Source organism: Typopeltis vanoorti, chromosome 25 (assembly GCF_054136105.1).
Source record: "Typopeltis vanoorti isolate ZY-2024b chromosome 25, IOZ_Tvanoo_1.0, whole genome shotgun sequence".
In the NCBI taxonomy this organism is placed as follows: domain Eukaryota; kingdom Metazoa; phylum Arthropoda; class Arachnida; order Uropygi; family Thelyphonidae; genus Typopeltis; species Typopeltis vanoorti.
In genome coordinates, this window is record NC_143573.1 from 47,124,884 (window position 1) to 47,151,471 (window position 26,588).

The 26,588-nt window shown below is 36.5% G+C and overlaps 1 protein-coding gene and 1 pseudogene across 1 annotated transcript in view; both read right to left on the minus strand.

The window, feature by feature from the left end:
• The window catches only part of LOC150092716 (hsp70-binding protein 1), a 72,229-nt gene extending 59,233 nt beyond the window's left edge, over positions 1-12,996 (minus strand). The window contains exon 1 of the mRNA XM_090414362.1: positions 12,679-12,996. Within this exon, the coding sequence (XP_090270488.1) occupies positions 12,679-12,801 (123 nt within the window). The 5' untranslated portion in view covers positions 12,802-12,996. The remainder of the gene's footprint in view (positions 1-12,678) is intronic.
• A 3,196-nt stretch (positions 12,997-16,192) lies between these two features.
• Positions 16,193-16,306, minus strand: LOC150092717 (U4 spliceosomal RNA; annotated as a pseudogene).
• Between the last annotated feature and the right edge of the window lie 10,282 nt (positions 16,307-26,588).

Here is a 26,588-nt window from a genome sequence, read left to right on the forward strand (position 1 = left end):
TTTTATAAACAAATGTTTCAATTTTTCTTTCTGTTCTTGTTACTTGTAGCCATTTAGGTGGTAATCTTAATTTTATTTTAACAAGGAAGTGGTCACTGCTTATTTCATATCCTCTGTGAACTCTAACACCTAGTGAAAATTTTGATGTCTTTTCATTTAATATGAAGTAATCTAATATTGATTTCCATCCTCTTGCTGCCAAAGTATATTTATGTATGTCTCTTTGTTTATAGAAGGAATTCATTATTTTTAGGTTATTATAAACTACAAAGTCAATCAATTTTTTACCATTTCTGTTTAGAGAGTGTTCTCCATGTATTCCTATATTATTATTAATTTTTGTGTTTCCAATTCTTGCATTTAAGTCTCCTGCTAAAATTATGTAATCATTTTTATTTATTTTATTATATATATTTTGTAGCTGATTATAAAAATCAATATTATCCTGTTCTCTTCCTTCTTCTGGGGCATATAAACCAATTATTGTTAAATAGCCTCTATCTATTTTTATTCTAGCTTCTATTATTCTTTCATTCCATAATTTATAATGTTTTACCTGTTTTGAAAGGGAGTTATGAATCCAAATCATGACTCCTGCTTGTGCTCTTTGGTCTCTGTCGACTCCACTGTATATCACATTAAAATTTTCAGTTCTCATAGTTCCTTTAAATTTCTTTTTTGTTTCCGTGATTACTGCTATTTTAAAGTTTTTTTCATTTAATAACTGGTCTAATTCTATTTCTTTATATGCTATTCCTCTTACATTCCAGTTTGCTATGTGTATTATATTTTGTCGTTTCCATTTTCGTTTTCCCTTTTCCATTCCAGGGTCGTTTCCCATAGATTCAACCCGATTATCTTTTTCTGTCAGCTTACAAGTATGGTTATGTTCTCCATGTCAGGGGACTAGCCTGACGATGGAATAGTTCAGTGGTAGGGCTGCTACCTTAAGGCTTCTGAACTCACCTTCTTCCGAATTTAAACCCATAGGAGGAATAGGGTATATTGAAGGGGAAAGGGTAGATTATAGAAGAAATATAGTAAGGTTTATAGAGAGGACATAGTTGTAAGGCCAGAAATGAAAAGACCCCATGGCCCTCGAGTACTCTAATAGCACAAGGGTCATGAAGTAAGAAGAGTTGGCTGATAAGGCCTTATAGGGAAGATTAAAGTAAGTGGATCTTCCTCAAAGTAGAAGGAGAGGATAGATCCAGCTAGGGGTCCATGGGAGTGCCGCTTCCCTTACAATCAAGATGATTGCCCCTTATGGCCCTGTTGGTCCATGAGTCCTTATTCAGTATATTCGGACCACCCCACCATATATATATATTACACACACATGCACGCGCATGTACACACACACACATGGTGGGCTCCCCTATCCGCCACCCAGGGGACGTGCTCTCTAGGGGTTACAGGGTCCCCTGAGAGACACTTGAAATAAGAGATTAAAAATTTGAGTTAATTCTTAGAAAATTTTGGAAAGGGGATTAATTTAGTATAGATGACATAGAGATTAGCTCAAACAAAAACCAAAGCTCAAGGTCATAATTCCCGAATTGAGAACTGAGACTTCGTCACATGTCAGTTGCATGCACATGGACCGCATAATGTTTTGCAAGAAAAACACCACTCTAATTGGTCAGTGAAATCGACCCCAGTAAGGTGGGAAGAAAAGAAATTGAAGGTGCCAGTAGGGGGTCATTGTATAAAAGGGTTAGGAACCCCCCCCACGAGGCTTTTTTTTCTCTCAGAGTTTTTCTTCACGAGTCTTCGTACAGGTTTCACGCGGTTTTCCTGAGTGATGGGTTAGGAGTATTCTCCGTCCGACACAATAAGGAAACAAAGTGTGCGGGATTTCGATTCCGTGATCCTATTGTAAATGAGGGACGCCGTTTAGTTAAAATGAGAGAAGATAATGTCAGTGTGTTTCATCGTCCAGTGATCATAACGAGAGAAAGAAAATTCTATAAAGAAGTCAGTGCCCACGTGGTGAATTTCACAGCCACAGAATAGATGATCCTATGTATGTCCTTCATTGAAGAATGTAAGGTAAAGATTGTGAAAGCCCATTTTAGTGCCAAAAGAACTTAGAAGGATAAGTTATAGAAGAGTTCATCCTAGGAAGGTAAAATATCGGAAAAAGGTAGAGACCAGTAGAGGACCCAAGTCAAAAGGTACTGTAAAATCTCATGTCAATTCAAATCATATGTAGCTGTAGTCATTGTTCAATTACTGAACAGTGAAAGGATTAATGAGAATTATACTAGGACTTTAGTACATGTCAAACTAGAATACAAATGAGCTTGTTATTATTAATTAATACGTATTTCATGTGCCTAGAGATTTATGCATGTACATTGTATTTTAATTAAGAGAGTCTTAAAGGTCAAAAGTGTGTATTAGCTCAGCGAAAGGATAATTTTAATCCATATTGTCTTAGTGAGAAAATTAGAGTAACTGATTATATATATCCTAGAAAATACAGAATTATAGCATGATCAAACCAGTAAGGGATTAGACAAAGGATCAACTAGTTCTAGGATTATACATGTTTGTGTGTATAGAATCTGTTATGGCGATATGATCACAATTTTCACGTAGGGTCTTAACCTAATACTTGTGTTTAGCAAGTGAAAGTTTGTATTATGTAATCTTAGTATTGAATTGAGTTTTATTTGATAAAGAATGAATTGTACCATGTTTAAGAGTTCAATAAACTTTTGTTCATTGAAAATACAGTTGTTTGCCGCTCAATGCACAACTTGTAACAACGTACGAACCTAATCACGCGGGGGGGGGGGGGGATTTGCTAAGTTACGAGATAAAGGTCTGAGTATGAAACATATTAGTTTCATACTCAGACATATTTTGGTAATTGCTCCTTGTTTTTGAATTTTATATCTTAAACTAAATGTCCTGAAAGTCGCAGTATAAAATAAATATATAGGGACACTAAGGGGAGGAGAAGCTTGAATATTTGTATTTGGGTGATATCTCGTATATAAATAAGATTTGGACAAAGACAAGTAGAATTTCACAGGTAAGGATAGTTGAAAGCCTAACAATCGTAAATTGGGACACGACATTATTAAGAATAGCATCATTACTATGCTGTGGAAATGCAGAACATTTTTTTCCCCCAAGAAGTAAACTCATTATTAAGGAATTGTTTTTAGTATGCTACTATAGTTAGAAAGGATGGAGAGGGACAGAGACATATCTGTGTCCCACTTAATAAAAATATTAAAAGGAAAATGAGAGCCTCTCAGGAGGTTTGATTAAATTTCAATTCACAAAAAAATGTTGGGGTGGGGAAGGAGGCTATTGATGCATGCAGGTTTTCGGTTCACTGTGCTGGACAAATTTTAGATTGTGTCAGTGTTCTTTTGGGTTTAGTTTTTTGGGTGATAAGATCTAAATTTTCCTAAAGGATTCTTAGGATTGCTATCTGATCTAATGAAAGAGGTGCAGATAATCATATATATAGAACAGGAAGTCCATAAGAAGAATGCACACCTCTCAGTAAGAAATTAGTATACAAAAATGACTTGCTACTTTGTCAAAATTTCAGTGTATTACATTTTATTGGTGATGCGATAATGAAAAATAAGAACAGTAAATGGTTAATTTAGAAAGAAAAATTACTTTCCTATGGTGAGAGTCTATTGGTTCTTTTCAGGAAAATTGGAACATCACATAGGCTATTACACCAGTAGCAAATTATGCTTCTGTCATGCACAAATGCAAAAGCAAGAATAGGATTCGCAGTAACCATGTGATGAACACTAACCAAAGCTCTAATGCTAAAATCAAGATGAAGAACAGAATGACACAAAGAAATTGACTAGTTCAAGCAGTTCAATGGTGCACTGATTGTAAGAATATTCAACACCCAAGTCTAGGGAAATATGAAAATAGTCACCTAAGAGAGGAAAGTGTACTAAAAAGAAACTCTACAAAAGAAGAGTTCCAATATATTGAGAGAAGTGATACATTGCAATGAAATATTTAATTTTTTCAATCACAACTATTGTAACCAACTAAGTCTGTAATAAGAGTATATTTTATCTATTAATTATATGTTCTTCTAGCCAGTTTTCCAGTTTCTGTGCATAGCTTGACCACATGTACACAAGAATGGCTAATGTCCTTGATAAAGAGTTCCTCATTGTCTTCAACTTGTGATATGTGGAACCAACAATGGACTATAAACTTGCCAAAAAATGGCTCTTGTGAAAGAACCCTGCAGCTGTGAGCCCGGTTTCATCCTAGGGAAGATAGAGAAGGTACGAAGGGGGGGAGGAGTACTGTTGATGATAGTAGATGAATCTAAACAAAAAAAAAAAAAAAAAAAAGGAGACAGGCAGGAGGGTGGCTGTTCATTTGAAGCAATCTGGTGTGAGATTAAGACCAGTAAGCCAAAATATACAGCTGGTTGTTGCTATAAGCCAGGGAATTCCACAGATGATCTGGAAGACATGCATTGCCAAATTAGTACAATGAGTACAGGTCGAGTGATTATTATGGAGATATAGACTGGAAGGAAGAAAGATCACATGGCAGAAAGGAAATAGAATTTATACACCTGCTAAGAGATAATTACTTAAGGCAGAATGTGATGGAGGGAAGTAGGGGTGGGAGAGTATTGGACCTGGTCATAGGATAAGAAGAGCTATCATAACCAAGTTGACAACATTGCCTCGAATTGGTGAAAGTGACCTGGTGATCTTGACTTGGGAAATTGTAAAACATGAAGAATATTTTATCAAGAAGGGGTATTTGTGGAACTACAAGGCAAGTGATTATGAAATGCTTAGGAAGAAGCTTAAATTTGTACCATGGCATAAAACACTACAGAGTAAGTTGATTATGAAATGCTCAGGAAGAAGCTTAAATTTGTACCATGGCATAAAACACTGCAGAGTAAGTTGGTTAAGGGTCAGCTAGAGGAAGCAGTATTAAATTGTATACCTAGGATAAGGAGGGCTAATTGGGTAGGAGTTAGATGGATGAGTAATATTGTTAAGCATGAGCTGCAGAAGAAGAAAATGCAGTGGAAGGTATATAAAGAGAAAGGCAAAATCAGATTATGGGAAGAATTTAGCTGACCAGGACAAAGAGTTCTTTTGTTATGTGGCAAGTAAGACTATGGAAGATTAATCTTAATGAGTGATGATGGTCATGAAGAGACGGAAACAGATAAAATAGTTAAGTTACTGAGTGACCACTTTGCAAGCATATATATTCCTAGTGAGGTTATTGCTTTAAGTTATGTCACAGCCACTAATGTGAGAACAGAGGTGAATATATTAGAGATTCTTACAATATTGCAGAATCTCAATGTAAATACAGCTGTGGGATTAGATGGGATATCAGCCAGGATTTTGCAAGAATGTGCAAGAGAACTTGCACATTCTTGCAAAATGCCTTGACTAAGGCATTTTGCAAGAATTGCAAAATGCCTTGACAATGCCTTGACTAAGCTGTTTAATTTAATTCTCAACTCTCAAGAGTTCCAGGGGAGTGGAAAGAGGACAAAATTATTCCTTTGCAAAAGGGAGGTTCTAATAGCAAATTATAGACCAATCAGTATCTCAGGCATGGCGGTAAAAGTATTAGACAAATTGATAAAAAAGAGAATTCAAGAATGGGTAGATAAAAATATGATACTTTATGAGGGTTCAACATGGCTTTGTGAAGGATCATGCCTTAGTAATTTACTAACTTTCTATAACAGAGTAACAACTGAGTTGTATAAATGAAATGGATACACGATTATTTTGCTGGATTTTGCAAAGGAATTTGATAGAATACCATATGAAACACTGTTATGCAAATGAAAACAAATGGGGATGGATATGGCACTGGTTAAGTGGATAAGAGGGTGGCTGCTGGACAAATATCAAAAAGTGGTAATAAGGAGGGGCAGAATCGAGGTGAAAGCAAATGAATAGTGGTGTGCTACAAGGTTCAGTGCTGGGACCACTGCTGTTTAATTTAATCATAAATCATACAGGAAATGTTCATTTGTTTGCTGATGATGCGAAATTAGATAGAGTAATAGTTAATCAAGGTGATGTGGAGAGCTTGCAGGGATTTAAATAGGCTATTAGTATGGACAAAAGATAATTTGCGTCTGTCGAGAAATGCAAAGTTATGCACTTTGGGATAAATAGATTATAAGCCATTTATTACACTGATGGCACTGTACTCCAGGAAATAGATGAAGCTAGAGATTTAGGGGTGGTGGTGGTAGACAGAGAGTTAAAGTTTAGAGGACATATTGCTAAGGTAACACATAAGATTACCTGGTTAGTGAAGAACACATCAAAAAGTAGAGATAAGGAAATTGTAATTCCTCTTTATAAGGCCTTGATATGCCCACATCTGGATTACTGTGCTCAAGTCTGGTCCCCTGGGTTTCTTGAAATGTGGAAGTGGTGGAGAGGATTCAGAGATGAATAACCAAGATGGTGAGTGGCCTGTGGAATGTTCCCTATGAGGATAGATTGAAGGTGTGTGGATTGCAGAAGTTGGTTGATAGGAGAAAAAGAGGGGATATGATAGAAACATTTAAGTTGCTTAAAGGATTTTATAGGATAGATGCAGGGGAAATGTTTCAGCATTTGGCTAGAGGGACCAGAACAAGGGGGTCATCTCTGGAAGTTGAATAAAGGTGTGGTCAGTAGGGGTGTGAGGACAAAATTTTTTGCTCGGAGAGTGGTGAATGAGTGGAATGGGTTGGCAGAGTCAGTTGTGAGTGCTTTTTCTAATAATGGGTTCAAGGAGAGATATGATAGATTGGATCTCCCGTGATGAGTCTTCGGACTCCATGGAGGTGCTCATATAATAATCCTTCCTTGAAGACTATGGACAACTATCTACAGAATGAGAGTGAACCAAAGCAGATGTGGCTACCTCCTACATAATCGAATATGGCAAACAGCCCTTACTATGACTGCACACATATCCTACAGACTATCAAACATATCAGTGACTGCCTCTTTTACTATTCCCATGGCAACCTGCAATAGATACAAAGTGTCAAAGGAGGCTCTAGAGTGGCTTTCAACATTGGCCATTGAACTATAGCTGAACTATGCCATAAGAAAATCTATCTACCTAGTAAATGATATCCTTTCAATTGCACTACAGAAAAAAGGGGAAGAAAGTTCTATAAGGAGCATGTAGAGTATCTCGGGAGTCAACCAAGTCATTGGGGAAAGAGAAAGAGAGGCTGTTGAAGGATAAAGTTTATTTAGTTAGCAGCAAAGGAAAAATATGTCTGTTCTCCAGTTAGTTTGGTGTTACCTGAAAGAGCATATGAGCTAATAAACTGTTGAAGGAGCAATAACAGTGATAAGGAGAAACCCATCCCATTCAAGTGCATCTGCTATCTAGGATGTAGATTACCATGATTTGACTCATGTGGGCATTACGACGTGGTGAGGACTATCTCTTCATGGCTGTAAATCCGTACGTGTTCATGGGGCCAGTTTGCCTGTTTTGGGGGAAGAAAAATCCAAGTTTCTGAGTGAAAAAACCCCCCATCTCCATATGACACTGGCTAACTCACCTTCAGTTATTTATTTATTTCATATCCAAACACAAGTGGTACAACATTATTTACAACAAATTAGGATACATTACAAATGAGAACAGCTTAAATTTGGTAGGCGAATTATACAGGGAATAATAATTAAATATGAAAAAACAAAAACTATATATAACTTATATACAATAAATATGGTCAGATGTTCCTCCAGTATCTTGCACAATCAACTGCTCTTTCTGTGCAGGATACAAGGTCCTCTTTTGTGAAAGGTGATGGAAGAAAGGGACAAGAAAGAAGGTGTTCCATGGACTGGGTTGTCCCACACTCACAGTTATCTGGGCCAGTGAGGTAGCTCCATTTGATGAGGTTTTGTTTGCAGCATCCTGTCGTTTGAAGTCTGTTGAGGCTTTTCCAATCCAAGTGGGCACCACGTGGAAGATGTTTGGCTGTTGGAATACCAGTATTATTTTCAGGATATAGTGCAAGCCATTGTTGAAGTCTTGTCTCTGGGAGGTTTTTAGGTGGTTCAACAGTTGCCAGGAAGCTATGTCGGGATCTTAGTTTTTGGGGCACTGCGGTCTGGCCGAATAGTGAGTGGCGTTCATCATTCATTTGTCTGCTTCTTTCGTCAGCTGAGAATGCAGATCTTCGAATTGAAGGGGGTGCAATATCAACCAAAGTATACAGGTCTTTTAGTGGTGTTGGTTTCAGGCATCCCGTAATTAAGCGGCAGCTTTCATTCATTGCTGGATCAAGTTTTTCAGCATGGCAGGATCTGGACCATACTGGGCAGGCATATTCCGCAGAAGAATAGCAAAGGGCCAAGGCAGAAGATCTCAGTGTGTGTTATGGTATGCACCCCATTTGGAGGTAAGCTTTCTTAGTATAGTATATTGTTTCTTGCATCCCTTTTGCTTTTTTTTTTATATGTGTGTTTTATATGAGAATTTTTGTGTGTGTGTTTTATATGAGGGTGCGATCAAGAGTCACATCAAGGTAGATTGGGTTCCAGGAATGTTCTATATTATAGCCTTACCAAGAAATCTGTAGCTTCCTGTTGGGTTCCTTATTGTTAAGGTGGAAAAGGCCAGTCTGGGTTTTCAAGGGGTTTGATTTAGTTGATTGCTGCTATAATATGTGATTAGACTATTTAAGGCAAGTGATAGAGTAGTTTCAATGGAACTAGTCTATCACTCAATGGATTGAGTAGCTATGGCAAGGTCATCAGCATAGATAAAATTTCTAGTTCCTGGAAAGATGGGGAGATCATTGACGTAAATGTTGAAAAGTAATGGTGATAACACACTTCCCTGAGGGAGGCCTTTTTTTTTGGAGGTGCCAGCGGCTCTTCCTACTCCCCAGGTCCACGTAAAAGTGTCTGTTTTCTAAGAGTGATTGGATCAGGAGGACAAGGCGATAGTCTCTAGTTATTCTGTATATTTTATTTCTGAGTGTGGAATTGTTTATGGTATCATATGCTGCAGTTAGGTCTACAAAGACTGCTCCTGTGGCTAGTTTCTGCTCAATAACCATTTTCTATATATCGAGTGAGGTTGAGAATTTGTGATGTGCAGGACTTGCCTGGTCTAAAACCAGCCTGCTCAGAAATAAGATGGGTTTCAATTAGGGGTTGTAGCCTATTCAAAATTAATTGTTCATAGAGTTTAAAGAGGTTGCTGAGTAGTGATATAGGTCTGTAATTTTTTGCTTCTGCTGGAGTTTTCCCTGGTTTCAGAAAGGCCACCACTTTGGCATGTCTCCAGATAGTTGGTATCCTTAGGGTTCTGAGGCAAGTGTTGTATAGATTTAATAACCACTCTTTAGTCCTGGTTCCAAAATGTTTAATCTGTTCATTACAGACATCATTAAGGCCTGCAGATTTTCTAGGTTTTAATAGGTTTATGGCAGCGTTGAGTTCAGTGATGGTGAAATCTGAGTTAATCACATTTTGTTTCTCACTTGGGGTTCTAAGTAGCTTATTTTTTGGGTGCTTCTTAGGGAATTTTCCATTTAGCAGCAGCTGGTGAGCAATTTGATTAGCTGTTACCTGCGTATGCTCATATGGCTTAGTGAAATCCTTCCGAATTCTGTTGAAAAAGTTCCATGCCTTTCTGCTACTGGGTCATATCAAGGGCTTCTATTTCTTTTTTCCATGAGGAATGCCTTTCCTCTGCCATCTTGGAGCATAATTTTTCTCCTGCTTGGATAGTCTCTTCTGAGAAGGGGTTCGTGTTGTAAAGTTGTAAGCAATCAGCATATTGGGTCTGTATGTCACTGGAAAGGCCTGGAATGTAGTTTGTGCGGCATCCTCGAGGGATGTGTTTGGTGGAGATTTTCCTCAGTATTTTTAAGAATTCAGGATACTCTTGAGGGTTTGGAGGGACTTATTCTATGGAGCGGTCGAGATCTTCCATGAAACCCTTCCAATTAACTTTTTGGAAATTAAATCGTCCATAAGGGACTGTGTTAAGCATAATGGCTGGTTGAATTGAAGCATTACAGGTCTATGTTGGGTATGTGGAATGGGATTTAAAACCTTTTTAACACAAATGTTGGATATTTTTGAGCTAACAAATATGAGGTCAGGGTTATCTGCCACTGTTGAAAGATGCAGGGAGTTTTGGGTTATGTATCACGTTTAGAGAAAGGTTTTCAGCCCATTTTTCAAAAAGTTTTCCATCTTTGTTGAACTTTGTGTAACCCCAGTTAACACTATGGCTGTTAAAGTCACCTAATACAACATTAGTCATGTATGCATTAATATTGAGGAGGATGTCAGGGAAATCAAAAGCTTCTTCTGGCGGTTTATAGACTGAGGTGATTGAGATAATCTCAATGTTTCTGTTGTTCGTTGAGTCAATGGACGATGGAATCAAGTTTTCTTTTGTAAATATTGCACTACCACATTGAAGTATGTGTCAGGTCATGAGATAGTTATGGTTGAAAAAAGCCCGAATGTGAGTGAAAATAGTGGCTCGATAGGGAATTGCGATGTTGTACAAGATGGCAATGAGAGCGGTGATCAAAGAGAGAGTGAAAGCAACTATACAGAGAAAGAAAATGGTTTAAATGATGAAAAAAATGAGGAATTATTTGTAGGGAGTGAGATCGCCAGGTTGCGCGCAGTGATACACAATGCACAGCGAGAGTTAGAGCACCTGCAAAACTCTTTCCAGAGTGCCTCGGCTAATGGAAATAAACAAGTGTTTGAAAGGAAAAATAAGCATAAGAGTGGGAGAGTTTCTGAAATGAAAGAAAGAGTGTTGTATGGTGACTCGTTATTAAGAGGAGTGATAGATGGGAGTTTAACTAAATCGTACTTACCGGGTGCGAAATTTAAGGATGTAAGTGAGAGTATTAGAGCTCAAAAACAGAGGGTGAAAGAATTGATAGTTGTGGCGGGTACGAATGAATTTAAAGGAGATAAATTTTTTATGAGAGAGGACTTTAAAGTATTGTTAAAGGTAGCAAAAGAAAAGAGTGACAGAGTTAGGATGGTAAGTCTGTTTCCACGATATAACAGAGAGGAGTTTAGGAGGGCCATAATCGCAAATGACTTTATGCGCAGGTTATGTAGACGGTGTGGTGTGGAATGAGTTTGATGGGAAAAAGGATTTATACAAGATGGATGGCCTGCATTTGAATGGATTTGGTGTGTGGAGACTGAAAAAAGTGTTGCTGAATGAAGTGAAAATAGATGTGCAGAACCAGAGAAACTAGAACTACCAAGGACAATAATGAATGCAGAAGATGTCAAAATCTTGCAGGAAGACTTGGATAGATTGGAGTTCTGGGCTAAGGAGAATGGATGTCAATTTAATGTGACAAAATGTAAGGTTATGCATTTTGGGGTGAAAAGATTAGCAACAGTTGAGTTCCACATTGGTGGAATTGTACTCCATGAGATTGATGAGGCCAGGGACTTGGGAGTGTTGGTAGATAGGGAGATGAAGTTTAGGGGGCACATTGCAAAAGTGCTTAAATCAGCTCATCAACTCACTTGGTTGTTGAAAAATACTTTTACTAGCAGAGACAAGCAAGTTATTGTACCTCTTTACTGAGCCTTGATAAGACCTCATCTCGACTACTGTGCCCAGATTTGGTCAACGAGGTTTCTTCTTGATGGGGAGGAGGTGGAGAGGATCCAGAGGCAAGTGACCAAGATGATAGCAGGTCTATGGAATGAACCTTATGAGAACAGGTTGAAGATCTGTGGGTTGCTGAAATTAGTTGATAGGCGGTAAAGGGGGGGAGATATTCAAATTGCTAAAGGGTTTCTATAGGATTAATTCAGAGGATATTTTTGAGATCAGGACTGGTGGTTGGAGAACTAGGGAACATCTATGGAAGTTGGGCAAGAGTGTGTGGTTAGCAAGGGTGTTAGAGCTGGGTTCTTTACTTTTAGAGTGGTAAATGAGTGGAATAGAAAGCTGCCAGAGTCTGTTGTGGGTGCTATGATGGTGAATGAGTTCAAAGCAAGGTATGGTAGATGCTGTGAGAATGTCGAATAGTTGTGTGGACATGATGTTTAGGTCTCCCTTGATGAGTCTAAGGACTCCCTGGAGTCACCCATAATAATAATAATAATATTTATTGTGGGGTATTTCTTTGATGAGTTTCATGCCATGGATGTATAGTCTTGTAGCACTTCTCCTCTGTGAGTTTCTTGCGGGGCAGAGCACATCACAGTCATTATCTCATTGCAAATATTTGCAATGAGATCTTGCTTGACACTGGAGAAACCTTCAATATTAAATGGTATTATTTTTTAGGCCTGGTGTCAGAACCTAGGTGACACCCGGCACCTAGCTGCTGCGCATCCCCGCCTTCAGTTAAAAGAGACCGGATTACGGTTCCTCACGTCTTAGACGTGAACTGAACCCAGGTCTTTCCAATCAATGGGACTTCATCTATACTGACTGAGCTATGGAGCTCTGGCAAGGGGAAGCAACACTATTAAAATATTTATCCTAAATAAAGAATAAAATAAATAAATAAAAATAATAGATTTCAAAAAAGGCTTGTTTGATTTTGCTTCTTTTTATCTGAAATATTGTTAATCGCCTATTCACCAATACGTAACCCACGATGATATAAATTTAAAATTAAATTCTAAATACCTCAGGATCCATTTCTGCATAATCACTTGAACCAGTAGGATCTTCTTCCCTTGTAGCCCGCAAACAAAATTTCAGCAAACCCTCTAAACTGCGTGTTTGACGTGGGGGATCTTCGCCACTCATGTTTAATCCGAGAACTGACAGTTACAGACACAGAGATAAAGCTTAAATAAAGAGGATATAACTTTTAAGTTTGTAGTACTTGATCACAACTTACTTTTTGTGAAATAAAAGCTTCACATTTGTGTATCAAATATAACCACTACTCTCATACCAAGACATAAAATGCCATAATCACACCAACGCACAACATGTTTTCGAACCTTCGAGACTGTTTGAATGAAAGCGCCATCTATATGGTAGCAGTATCATTAAAGCTGTGAAGGAAACGTGAAAACTGGATCACTTCCGGACTGGTTCCTAATTAGTTACTGAGAAATGGACTTTTTAGATGCAGAGAGAGAGAAAGAGAGAGAGAGAGTTAAATGCTGGATAAAGTTCGTAGCATTATATCAAGAGCTGTGCAAAGTCCAGCCATTAGACATCAAACAGAACACACAAAATTTACTCTTTTTGAGGTTCAAGACACACGACATTTCTGAAATTTGAATTACGAGAGGGAGTACGAAAGTAATGTTTCCTTTTTTTTTTTTTAATCAGAAAATATAATTTATTTAACTTTTACCTAAATACTTGTGGTGGTGAGTAGTGAATGGCGTTGTGTGTAGATGATGATAGTAGTGGCGGTTCGGTGTTGTCGGTAAATTAAGTGGTGGAGACGGAGAATTGTAGAATGCCCTTCCTCGATGAGTCTTTGGAGCTGTCATGTAATAATAATAATAATAATAATAATAATAATAATAATAATAATAATAATAATAATAAATCCAGACAAATGTTGAAATAGCATCTTTTGTGCGCAAATTGGTGAGAGGTTCAGCAATGTCATAAAGCAGATATTCATTTGCTAGATGCACTTATTATTATTATTTTTTTTTAATTTCTGCAACTTTTCTGCATACTGTTCTGAAATGATCACATTGAACCTTTCCCAATAGTCTATAAGCAAAGCACACTTTTGTCCTAGAATACGGATGCCATGACTTAGCCCTCCGAAGACTATTTTAATTTCTTACTGTGCAGTGAATTGCAATGACGCGATTCCATCGATTGTCTCATTTCAAGATCGTAATGCTGAATCCAGGTTTAATTTCATTTCACATGTAACTACGAATGACACGAAAGCTATGTCCTCATTCTCACAGTGCCAGCAAAGTTCCGTATATATGACTTTCCGAGCTTGTGCATACGTCAATTAGCCTTTTCGGGACCTACAAAAGCGCTCGAATCGTCAGTCATAACTTATGAAACGAGCGCTGATGTAGATGATGTAGCCGATGTGATGATTCTCCTTCATCAGCACATTTATGTGACTCTGATTGTCTATTATCATTGCAGTCGTTGGCCGGCAGTTTTGAGGCTTGTCTCTGACCCCGGTTTCATCAGTGCAGGATTACCAAATAGGCAGAGTAGGCACCGGCCTATGGGCCCCACGCCGTTTATGGGCCACTTGACAACGGATCAAAATAATATTGAAAGAAAATTACAATCAAGCTTTCTTAAATTGTTTCCAAAAAATAGAAAAAATGAATTGGTGAATTGGTGTATCGCGAGTTCCCGCCGACTCCAGATCCTAGTAGAATATCCGCGAGTAGAAGCTTCGGGAACCAACGAGTATATATACCAGACGTCTGTGTTAAGCTAGTTAGCTTTTCTAAGTTATAATGAAGTTTGATTAACCTCACACTCTAATGTCTACTGTAAAGGTGAAAACATAGTGTAGCATCGCCCAAGGCAAGGCACAAAGCATCGACTATTCAATCATCTGCTCAACCATCATATTAATCATCAACTGCGTGCATAGTGTAGCATCAACTAACAACTATCGACAGTCTTATCGATTGACGACTGAACTCACTGACCATTATGGCCACTGAATATAATGTCTTGCAAAAGGTAAACTTCCAAGATATTTTGAAAAATTTCACCACAAAAAATTGAGCAAAGTGAATGTTTAAAGGTTTTGTTTGTTTATTAAAATTAAGAATCCCTTACTTTTTGTTTAATGATATTGTGTAATAGTGTTTCATAATATTTAATAATTATTGGTTAATAACATTAATAATTGTTAATGTTTGTTTTGTGCCGGCTTCGTTTGCCCAGTGGTTAGCGTATCCGCTCTCGCGCCAGAAGGCTGCGGTTCGAATTTCGCCGTGGGCATGGATATTTTTAATTGTCTGTGAAAATAGTGGTGGTGGTGGTCAGCAATAGATGGTGCTGGTGTAGATGAAGATGTTGGTGATGAAGGTAGTTGCAGTTAGTGGAGTGGTGGAGACGGAGAGTTTTAAAGCAGGTGCCTTCCCTCGATGTCCTTGGACTCCCTGGAGGTGTTATGTAATAATAATAATAATAATATGTAATAAAATCGATTTAATAAAATTGTTGGTTGGTAACATTAAAAACGTATTAGGAGATAATTTACGAGGAGTCCCGAGATTTCGATAGCCTAGGGGAATCCACAGGGTTTAATTCGGCACTGGGTTCACCACTTTTAAAGTGTCTCATCAAGCGTCTAAATGTGTTCATATCAACAGTACCGTCTAAGTACACATTTTTCAGACTGCCATGAATTTCCATCACAGTCACATCTTCTATAAGGAATTCAATCTCGCCACTCTCTGCTTCTTATATTCATCAATAACAGTCACCTTTTTAAACTAATTATGCGTTTTGAGATCTTGTGAGTATTCACAGAACCACGCACTGTGGTGGAAGTAGAGACTACTACTACAGTCCATTTAGTGGCGTGTAAAAAACTTTTTACTGATCTCAAATAGAAAACAAAAATAAGAGCATTACTTTCGTATCAGATGTGAGATTAATTACTTTAATCACCGAAATTCTGCTTCAATTTCTTGACGTAATATAATGAGTTAGTTAAAATAGCCAATATTGTCTAAATTTAATGTAACGTTTAATAGGAATTAGTTCTTCTAAAGGTTAAATATATGTTACAAAATGAATTACAGTAAGACGAAAATAAACTTCAAATATTTAGCTTCACTGCAAGAAATTTGAAATAGTTACTTATTATAAGCAATGACCAATGAAGTGCACACACACATATATATATATATATATATATAGTTTTTAATATATTTTATTAAAATTAAAACTGATTTTAATGCAGAAATTAATAATAGCTAGGCTCATCCTTGGAACGAATACATTCTGGAATCCTATCGACCATTTTCAACAGAAGGCAGCTGCATTCCTCTTTTAATGAAGTTTCTGTTGCAGCGGTCGAAAACGGACGAAAATATTGGCGTTGGCTCCACTCAGTGATGGCCTTCCACCCACCACCACCACCACCACCACCGAGCAGAACCGCTCATATTCCGGAGAAAAGCATTCACCAACAAAACCCCTCACCGGGCCATACCGGAAAACACTTTCCCCGGAGACTCAAATTGCTCCCTTAAGGCAAAAACCTTAAGAGAGCATACTCATATTAGCAATAGCCGGGCCTCAGTTAAACTTCATTGGCTACAGCATTGCCAGACTGGTTTCAACCTTTTGTATAAGTGAAGCGGACTCTAAAAATAAGACGATCCCGAAAGATTGCCCAACTCAGCGCTGTTCCACTCAGTGACAGGCTCACCCTATCACCGAGAAGAACTTCTCAGCATTGGTTCTACCCAGTGGCAGGCTCACCCCACCACCAGGCAGAGCCATAATCTTAGCGGTGGCCCCACTCAGAGACAGGCAAAAACCTACCTCCAAGTGGAGTCTCTCAAAGCCAGATCCTCCCTGCACCGGTTTCCACCCTCATTGAGGTCTACCTACTCACATGAGACCTCAATAAGGTTGAAACCGGTCTGGGTTTCAAACCCGGGGAAGCAAAGGCTAACATCGAAGTTGTCTCCAGGCCATTTAGCGTCAGATCAACCGGCCAGGTCTCTCCACTTGTATGATTATGTTAGCCTTTGGGGGGGGGGAATAATATCTTGAGGGAGTGATTAAAATGACTGGCGCAAGGTAATTCATGGGTGTGTATTACATTAGCCAGTGTATTAGGTATACTAAATGCGTATGGTCTTCTGACCGTGTTACCATTTTTTTTTTAAAGCCCGGATTCGAATCCCTCCGAGATGAGAAACTTAGGTATCCGAGAGAACTCTTTCGTCGAAGTATGAAACAGGCTAACTCACGTCAGCGAAAAGCCCTTCATATGCGAACTCTCTTGAAAAAAATATATATATTTAAAATAAAATATATAGAATCTGGTTACCGACTTTATTGGACACGTCAAGATTTCACAGTTGTCTCTTAGAATAACACTTTCCTATTTATTATTATATTATTAAACCTCCATGGAATCAAAAGACTAATCTTAATCCCGATAGCTATTTCACTTGTAGTGGAAAAAAATGGAAAACGAATTCCCACGTAAGCAGGCTTTTTTTTTTTTTCTCACTTTCGTAACCTACACATATTGTGTAGGTTAAAAAAGTGATGTTTGTATTTTTTCAGAATAACAAACTATTAACAGACTATTAAAGTGTGGATTTCAAGCAAAGAATACCTTGTAATCTTATCATTAAAACATTCCTAATTTAATACGCCTCTAACAAGAAAAAAAAATTAAATATGATATTACTTTTAATAATCATATTTTCATATTAAGTATAAACAAAAAGTGTATTTCATGGGAATAATGATGGATATAGAAGGGAAAACGACAGAGGTCATCGTCAGCATAAAGAAATCAGATACAAAAAAAAACGTAAATTTTTAATAAGATATGTATCTGTTTTATTGATCTATTTCTGATTATAAATTACAATTATTAAATGAATGTTATTGCTTGTTATTCAAAGCTTTTTTAATAGCAAACAAATCAGATAATTAAGCTGTTGTGCGAATGGCGGATAGAATTAAGCCAACGTTTAACGCCATGTCCTCTCAATATCGACCTTTATCTTCTTGATGCAGTTTATTACAAAAATAACAAATGATAAAACTTAATTAGTAATTCTAATCCTTTTCCCAACCCCACCCCGAATATTTGTTAAGAGATTCCCTCCTCTAAAAGGGAAATTTGGATTCGTCATTGATTGGAATTTCCATAAGTTCACCTTCTCTCAAATATAAACAGAGGGCGATGTTAAAATCACAACAATTAAAATGTGTTATTAATTTAATAATAAAATATTATTCCGCTAATGCCTTTTTATTCCACAACGGGAGTTGGCGAGGATTATCATTTTATATATATAGGTAGATATATGATTAAATTTATATAAAATTAAATAAAAAAAAATTATTTTTTTTTATTTAATTATATATATTTTTTTGCTCTAACGTTTTAGGTGTCTTTATCTATGTAGTATGTGAAGGGGGAAAAAAGGGATTGTTACATTGTGAGGGTAAAAAACAATGTTTTCTGTTCTACTTTCTATGAACACCTGAGGATATAGAGTATTTCTAGGTCAACGACTGCCTTCAATGCTCTTTAACCTTTTTCTTTCTACAAAGGAGGATGTTTATCGGATGGTCCGTCTCCATGTTCCCCCGTCTATCCCGGTCTCTTCACGTTCCCTGTTTTAAACCTGTTAAACGTAGATACAGGTCTTTCATAAATGATGCTTTAAAAGTAAAGCAGTAATGAGGATAAAGCTCTCGGACAGGCTGCTTCAGTAAATTTTGAAGGTAAGTGCAATGATCATTTTTATACTTGCATTGTAACTGAACACGATGAACAGTGTTAATATGTTCTATCAATACAAGCTGAAGAGTAAATAGATAAAAAGTTAACCACGGCATTCGCTGATTCCTGAGTGTATTATAGAGGTGTTTATACAGGATAGTCCATAGGTCATGGAACATTCCCTAGAAAGGGCCCGATTTTATGAAACTAAAATGGAAGACATTTTACGTGATGTGGTTTTTCATAACTAATAAAAAAAAATCTGGTGATGTTAAAAAACTTATGCAGTGGCTTCATAAAGACAGGCCCTTTGTACGCCATGTACAATGAATTATGGGCAATCCTGTATATTCCTAAACTAGTGAACTGTTTTAATCCGCCAATTACAATCTTGGTAATGTATCCAAAAAAAAAATACTTGTTACAATTAATCAACAAGATTCTAATTGATGGAATGAAAATGTTTGCTGAATAGGCTTTTAGGAATGTAGATGTAATGTATTGTATATGAAGTATAAGAGTAATAAAAAAAAAGTAAATAGAAAATACTGTTCGTTTCTAGAAAAGATATCTTATTTCATCCTAGGATATGTACATTAATAATTTATTTATAAAATAAATAAATATGAATGGATTATAATAGAATCGGTAGCGGAGAGAGAGTCAAGTCATACCTTGTCATCAACAGACTTCAGCCAGTTCCTAAGCGAAATCAGAACAACAAACAAAATCAGCTTTTTTTTTTTGTCAGTGTATTTCAGTTAAATAACAAGAGCTATATATATTAACAGAAATTATAATTAGAACCTCCTTACCTTAATTACTATTACTACCGAAGATGTCTTTCTAGCTAGAAAGACGGGGGTTCGATTCGTGCCTAAGATGTGAGGATACCTTTATAAAGGATTTTCAACTGATGAAAATCCTAAGGCGTGTTAGTTAATTTCAAAAGGTGTCGATTTTTTTTTTTTTTTTTTTTTTTGTTGAGAAAACTGGCCATGAAACACTTTGACAGCATGGCGAATAACGTCAATAGTTTTAATTATCTTATCAAAATATTAACTAGATTTATATGAAACGAAATACCTCATTAATCGCTTACTTCATTAATTTAGTCCACTAGTCTAGTGTGACTCCACCCAGTGCCGGCGCTAGGGTCTTTGCCGCCCGCATGCAATTTCTATCTAAGCGCCCCCTGTAACGATCCGGGCTTGTGTGGTTCTTTTACGATAATAAAAATTTAAATTATTTGAAATTTCTTAAATAATTTTTGACAGAACAGCCACACGTTGGTTCGCTAAATGTAACGAACCGGGGGTGTTGACTAGGCAGGATAATAGTTATAAACCTGAATATTCAAAAAATTCTCAAAATTTAAAGCAAATTTTGATAAAGCCACTTCACTTTAATCGTTGAATATAACGATACAGGGATTATAGCCTTCTCACCAACCCGAATGGCTTTCAAAATTAAAATGAATTTTAATTAAAGTTAAATTTATTTGAACTAAAGTTTAAAAAATTCTTAGTAACTTGTAAAAAATGTTTAATAATTTTTATAAGTAGAACTATCTTTTAGGAAAATAAAAGAAACTCAAGATAGATGAGAAAACAAGAAAAGTATTCAAAAAATAAAATCTTTACAGAATAACCGAAAATAAATTAAATTATATAAATATACTTGGCATTTTTTTATTAAAATTTTTGGGTTTTTGATTTCATATTCACAAAATTAGAAAGAATAGTTTTAACGTCTAATTCCGCACATATATCATTTTCAATAGTTATTAACGCCAAACTAACAAGCGTTTTTTTTTTTTTTTTTTTTTTTTTTTTTGTAACATACTTGTTCTAAGCAGGTTTTTAATCAATTTCAACTTCGGAAAGCACATAATTTCTCATATAGTTCTATTGCATTTACGTCTTTATTGTCGCCGTCCTTCAAGAGAATCTCTAAATCGTCACAATTGTTTCGTAAATCTTCGTTATTAATTTGTAGTAATCTATACAAGAAATTGAAATTATCATAATATGTGTTTAGTTGTTCAAAACGTTCTATTAACGAACACATTGCAACGTCTAGAAGTGTATAAAACACATTCACTGTAAATTTATCTTCTGGCGATTGTGGTGTTTTGTCATAACGCTCATAGTCAAATTGTCGTGTCTTCTTTCGTCGTCGAACTTCCGTACCAGTTTTAAATTCTTGTTCCCATTCACCTCTTCACTCAGTTCTTTTGCCGTTTTAGAACTTCTTTAAAATTTGTATCTGATCGATACTCTTGTAAGAATATTTTTAAGTTTTCGATAGATTGTAAAGCAAGTGTAATGTTCATATTTTTGTATTGAAGCATTTTACTCACAAGGTTTATTCTGTTAAGTAAATCATGCGCAGTTATAAGAGAGCAAATAAATTTGTAGTCATTTATTTTAGCACATAATGTTTGTGCTTCATTCTGAGTTTCTTTATTAAAATTTTCATTATTTAAATTTTCAAAAAGTACATCGTAAATTTCTCCTAACGGATATCGTAGAGGGCGGTTTCAATGTTAAGTTTTTTACGCACTTTAAAAGGATTGCCCAACATTTGTAAGAGAATGGAAAGAAATAGTATATTTCTTGAATATTTGCAAAGAAACTAATTGTATCTGCATTCACTTTGGCTGCATCGTTGATGATTAAATTTAGAGTATGAGCAGCACATGGCACCTAAAAAGCTCGAGGATTTTTGTTCAAAAGCAAATTTTGGAGCCCATATTTTTTCCCTTTCATATTTGCCCCATTGTCATACCCTTGACCTCGCATGTCTTCAATGGGAATGTTCCATTTTTCCAGTTGTTCCATTATTGTTGCACATAAACCACGTCCTGTGGAATCTGATATATCTGTAAAACCTAAAAAAATTTCCCTGATCTTGACAATTCCATTGTCACAGGAAACAAATCGAATAATAATGGTCAATTGTTCTGTTTTACTTGTATCAGGTGTGCAGTCTAAAATTATGGAATAATATATTTATATTTTCGAATTGATAATAAAATTGTATCCCTAATTGCGTTAAAGTTTCCAATATTTCATTTTGACTGTCTTTACTCAAATAGTGTACTCTGTTGTTTCGTTGTAGGGCCCTTTCAACATTTTTTTTCATAACGGGATCAAACTTCACAAACAGTTCGACTAATTTTAAAAAACAGCCGTTATTCCTTTCATATAATTTGTCAGATGATCCTTGAAAAGCTAAATTTTGGCTACCAAGGAATTTTATAATTTCAATCAAGCATTCTAAAACACTAGTCCAATGTTTCTTTTCCATTTCATACATGATTTGAGTTCTGACAATCAATAGTAGTTTTGTTTTTTAAATTTTTATCAAGTTCCTTCCATTTTAAGAAATTTTTCATGTGAGTTAAACTAGTCTCATGTCTATGCAAAGTTGTACTTACATTTCTCCAATCGTTATAACCTTCTACAAGACTACTTGATTCAATAGGTGCGAAAAGTTTGCAACAAAAGTAAAAAAAAAAACAGAATTTAAAATTTCGGAATAAATGAGCCATGTTCTTGGCACGAGCTCCCCGTTTTCCATTTTTCTATTATAATAAGTGTCGTCAAATTTACTTCTTTTGAACAGGCCCCATTTCAATTAAAACAACTCGTAATTTTTCATCATTATTTCCACATTCACCTGGATCTTCTAAATTTACAGAGACTAACAATGTGTTAGTTTCGTGGTCAACTACAACTAAATCTTCTCCTAACTGTTTTTCACTTAAATCATGCATCTTGTTATCTTGTTCAATAGTTGCAATAGTACTCTCATGCAAACTGGATGATGTGCACGGTTCTTCAACTCTGATTTCTGATGTATCGAGTTGGTTACAATCTGCATCAAAATATTTTAATATTTCAATACATTTATTAAGAGCCTCAGTTTGTTTCTTAATATCTGAATCTTTCGCAGCATGACGCTTACGATTTTGTGCACCGGATAACTTTTTATTTAATTTTTGATTCCATTTCTATTTTATACCCACAAGATATTATTACAAAACACGACACAGAGACGAAATAATAGTCCACACTGAGCTACTGTTAGTAGCCTACTGAGGTGCGTACCATATGACTGGTTTACGTAGCAACAAATGTTTTGTATGAAAATTCGTTTCTGTGCATGTTCACTGTATCACTTTAGATAATCTGCAGTAGACACAACAATCGTCTGTTTACAATTTTGCTGCTCTCGCTGCAAAATTGTAAACAGCCAACTGATCAAAGAGGCAGCAATACAAAATTTATTAATTTTGTATTGTACAAAATATTTTGTATATATTGTACAACATATATACAAAAATTTATTAAAATAAATAAGGCCGGATACACCGGCCTTATTTATTTTAATATTGATCATTCTAAGAATTTTTTATTTTTATGATAAAAATTTTGTTTCTTAAAAATGAACTTATGAACCGTGCCCCAGCGGCGGCGCCCCTTCGTATCGACGCTCGTTTGCTCTGCATGCCCGTTTCCGTCGGCCCTGACTCCACCCTTAGCCAATCATCATAGCAAGCTATCAATAATTTTAAAAAGGCATCGAGGAAGGAGAGCACGGCGAAAAACAGTCACTGTATCGTGGCCTCTAATCCTAACACTATATATTAAGCAAATATATAGTGTTAGGGTTAGAGCAAACAAATGCTCATATATCTCTCAGAAGCTTTGCTGGAATAAAGCAGAGCTTCTTGAGAGATGTCATTATAGCAGTATCATCAAGAAGCATAATCCATTAATTGTATAGAAATTATGGTTATGTGAAATAATTTAACTAGTAGCACAACAAGGTAACTACAGGTTGAGTGATAGCTTTCATGTCTCGCAAGTCTTAATATATTACATCTAAATGATTTGATGATGTCACTTGCGTCGAGAATAGCAATTGTCAATATGCTATCGTCAATCATCTTTAGCACAATAAGTGCACGAATTGCTTGTATGACTACGTCATAGCGTTGGCGGCTACATACTGTGAATTTAATGGATATTTGCAAAACTCTTTCCAGATAAACCGATAGCTTAGGGAATTTAGATATATTTATTTATTAATTTATATGAACCCTGCAGATCTCAACCATATTACACGTGGACAGCGGACGTGTTCTCACTTCGTTAGAGAAGCAAAGAATCTGTTAATGCGTTTCTTGAAGAGCTGGGGGATGTATTCATTAGCGGGGGAAAAGGTAAGAGTAAGGTAATTCCACAGAGCATAGGAAGACGGTATAAAGGAAGACAATGAGAAGTTGCGTCGATAAGTCTGGAGCTGAACCGTGTATGGATGTTGACAGCAACTGCCCTTGTTCGTACGTGATTAGAAGGAATGATAATGACCAGTTCAGTGGAGCAGAGCCTATAGAAATACCTGTAGGAAAGACATTATGCAGAAACAGAGCATATAGGGGAGTCCATGTGAAAGGAATCATGAATAAAGCAAACAGCTCTCTTCTCAATATAATCAAGTATTTTTGATGGTACAACATGACCGATTTTTTTTTTCGCAAAACCAAATATGAAAACAATATTCTAAGTTTCGGTGGATTTTGGACTTATAAAGGTTTAGCAGTTGAATGGCGAAGTATTTTGGATGGTAGATGTGAAACTCAACCTAAGAAATGAAAACTGATCTTGGATGACAAACAGAATGTGATCAAAAGTGAGCGAGAGAATTTTTAAGATTAAAAAAATTCTATGCTGTGTTGTTTTATGATTATTCAGGAAAAGTGGAGAAATAAAAATGCAAATAAGATGGAAAAGGTCGATTAATATATATATATATATATATATATTTTTTTTTTTTGGGTGAATGGAAGCTGTAACCTTTCATTTATTCATCCCAACTTTTAAAATCTGTGGCTTTGTTGGCCGAGTGCATAGGGAACCCACTCTCCAACCAATATATCGTGAGTTCGAATTCCACTATTACATGAATGTTTGTGAAAGTCTTCAGGTGAGAATGAATTTAAACAGCCGGTTTTAACTCCTCGCCCTCTTACCAGAGATCTGAAGCAACTATTGAAAAATGTTCCATGTATGGTCTAAGTAGCAGGGATTCTGGATTATCTAATCTTCAACCAACCCACGGTAGTTTGTAACCTTCATGCGCAGGATTCACATAAAAAAAGTGATTCGTTTGAAAGAGTTTAAACATACCCTACCTCCATCCTTGTCCTACGTTTGTTTGCAGGATTGGCGAAAATATTTTTTCCTGGTTTAATAGGAGAGGCAGGGTAAAATTGCTGCGCAATTTGCAAAGGAATCTTACACTGCCTCCAAAGATTTACTCTATTTTTTTTTCCCGAGCAATTCACTTTCTAATTTCCTCAGGTTTTGGCTTCTAGGATATTCTAAACGTTTCAAAATTAATTGCATAATTATTCTCATAACCTCATTATGAGCTGTTCCTCACTATTTTCTGAATAGCCATTTAGAAAAGCTGATTCATGGTTGAAATGAAATAAATCTAATTGTTATATTTTCAGATATTAATGAGTTTTTTTTAATTTTTTTTTTTAGATAAAAAAATGAGGTCGATATTCTCTGCCATCACATTTCAAGTTCTGGTAAGATTTTAATTACAGTATCATCCATCTACAAGTATATAAAGGTATTGTTAAAAAATAAATAAATAACGTAACAAGTGCTCATATGAAGGATATAGAAATCCATTCTGATACATATGCATTTGAAGCTTGTCAGCCTTTAATCGTGGTCCAATGTCAGAGATATAGTAAAAACAGGAGAGTGCAGTTCGTAGTTTAAACTTTGCAGTTACAGTCGTACCCACTAGCGAGCGCGCGTATGTGTGTGTGTGTGTGTGTGTGGTTGGCATGTGACACAGCATTATTGTGCAGAATGATGTCTTCACGCAGAAATCGAGGGTGGTTGCACAAATAGACACAACATTCACACAGTCACCCCAGTTAGGAATTTAGGGCGGCATTATGAATCTCAGGCAAATCGATCTGAGAACACACGCAATTTACAGACAAAAAATACTGTTGTTGGTGGTGGTAGTGATGGATGGTAGATGGAGTTGATGGTGGTGGTGGCGTTCTGTGCATTTGGAAAGCAGGGCAGAAGGTGAGATGTGTGTAACGGAGTAGTAGAGTGACCTCTCGCGATGAGTCCTTGAGGGTCAAAAAAAAAATCAGCTAAAGCCTTTTATTCTCGTATAGGAATTAGGCAAGGCCGTTTTAGCCCTATCTAACTTTTGATGATTGAGTGGACGGTTTAATCTGCACTGGTAGCCAATCTGAGATAGCTGGCCCAAGGCTATCACGAATTTAACTGGCACACAGTGAAGAGACGGCTAACATATGACGCCATCTCGTGGGTCCTAGCCACAACAGAATATTTTTAATGTCTGAAAAAGACGTCGATTTTCTTGAGTTTACAGGACGAAAAACCCGAGTTCCCAGAGAAAAAACCCGCTTGCCCATTTTAGAGATCGATTAACTCGGGAACCAAGTTAGTCGATCTCTAAATGTCGATCTCGAACCATGTTTTAAGGCTATATCATCATAACTGTTCTCGAACGATTCATTTAACGTTCAGCACGAGTAGACACATTGGGATATAAATTTCACAAGGCACTGAAAGTGTGCCACAGGGGTGCCAGTCCGCACATACTTCACTGTCCTGTTATTAACCGGATATAAGTTCAACTGAGCAGCTGTGGGACGAGATGAAAGCGAGTTATTCACAACATAATCCATAATGTATTCTACTCTACTTTAGGGAAACTACGAGATGAGATTTGGTCTGTGCAGACTGGCATCCCTGTAGCACACTTTCAGTGCCTTGTGGAATTTATATCCCAATGTTTCGACCCGTTCTGAACGTTAACAGGATTTCACTGATAAGGAAATATTCCGAATAATTGGTCTGTAGGGTGTGAGGATTCTCAGGAAGGAAAACAGACAAACGATTTTTAGTCATGCTTGAATACTAGTAAATACATCTGGAGTAGCCTGAGACCAATAACAGAAAGGAATGAAACATTTGTATGTGTGTGTGTTGTTGTTGTGCCAGCTTTTTACTATTAGTTAATGATTGAGTTATTTGCAAACAACTTAAGAATATCAGTAATA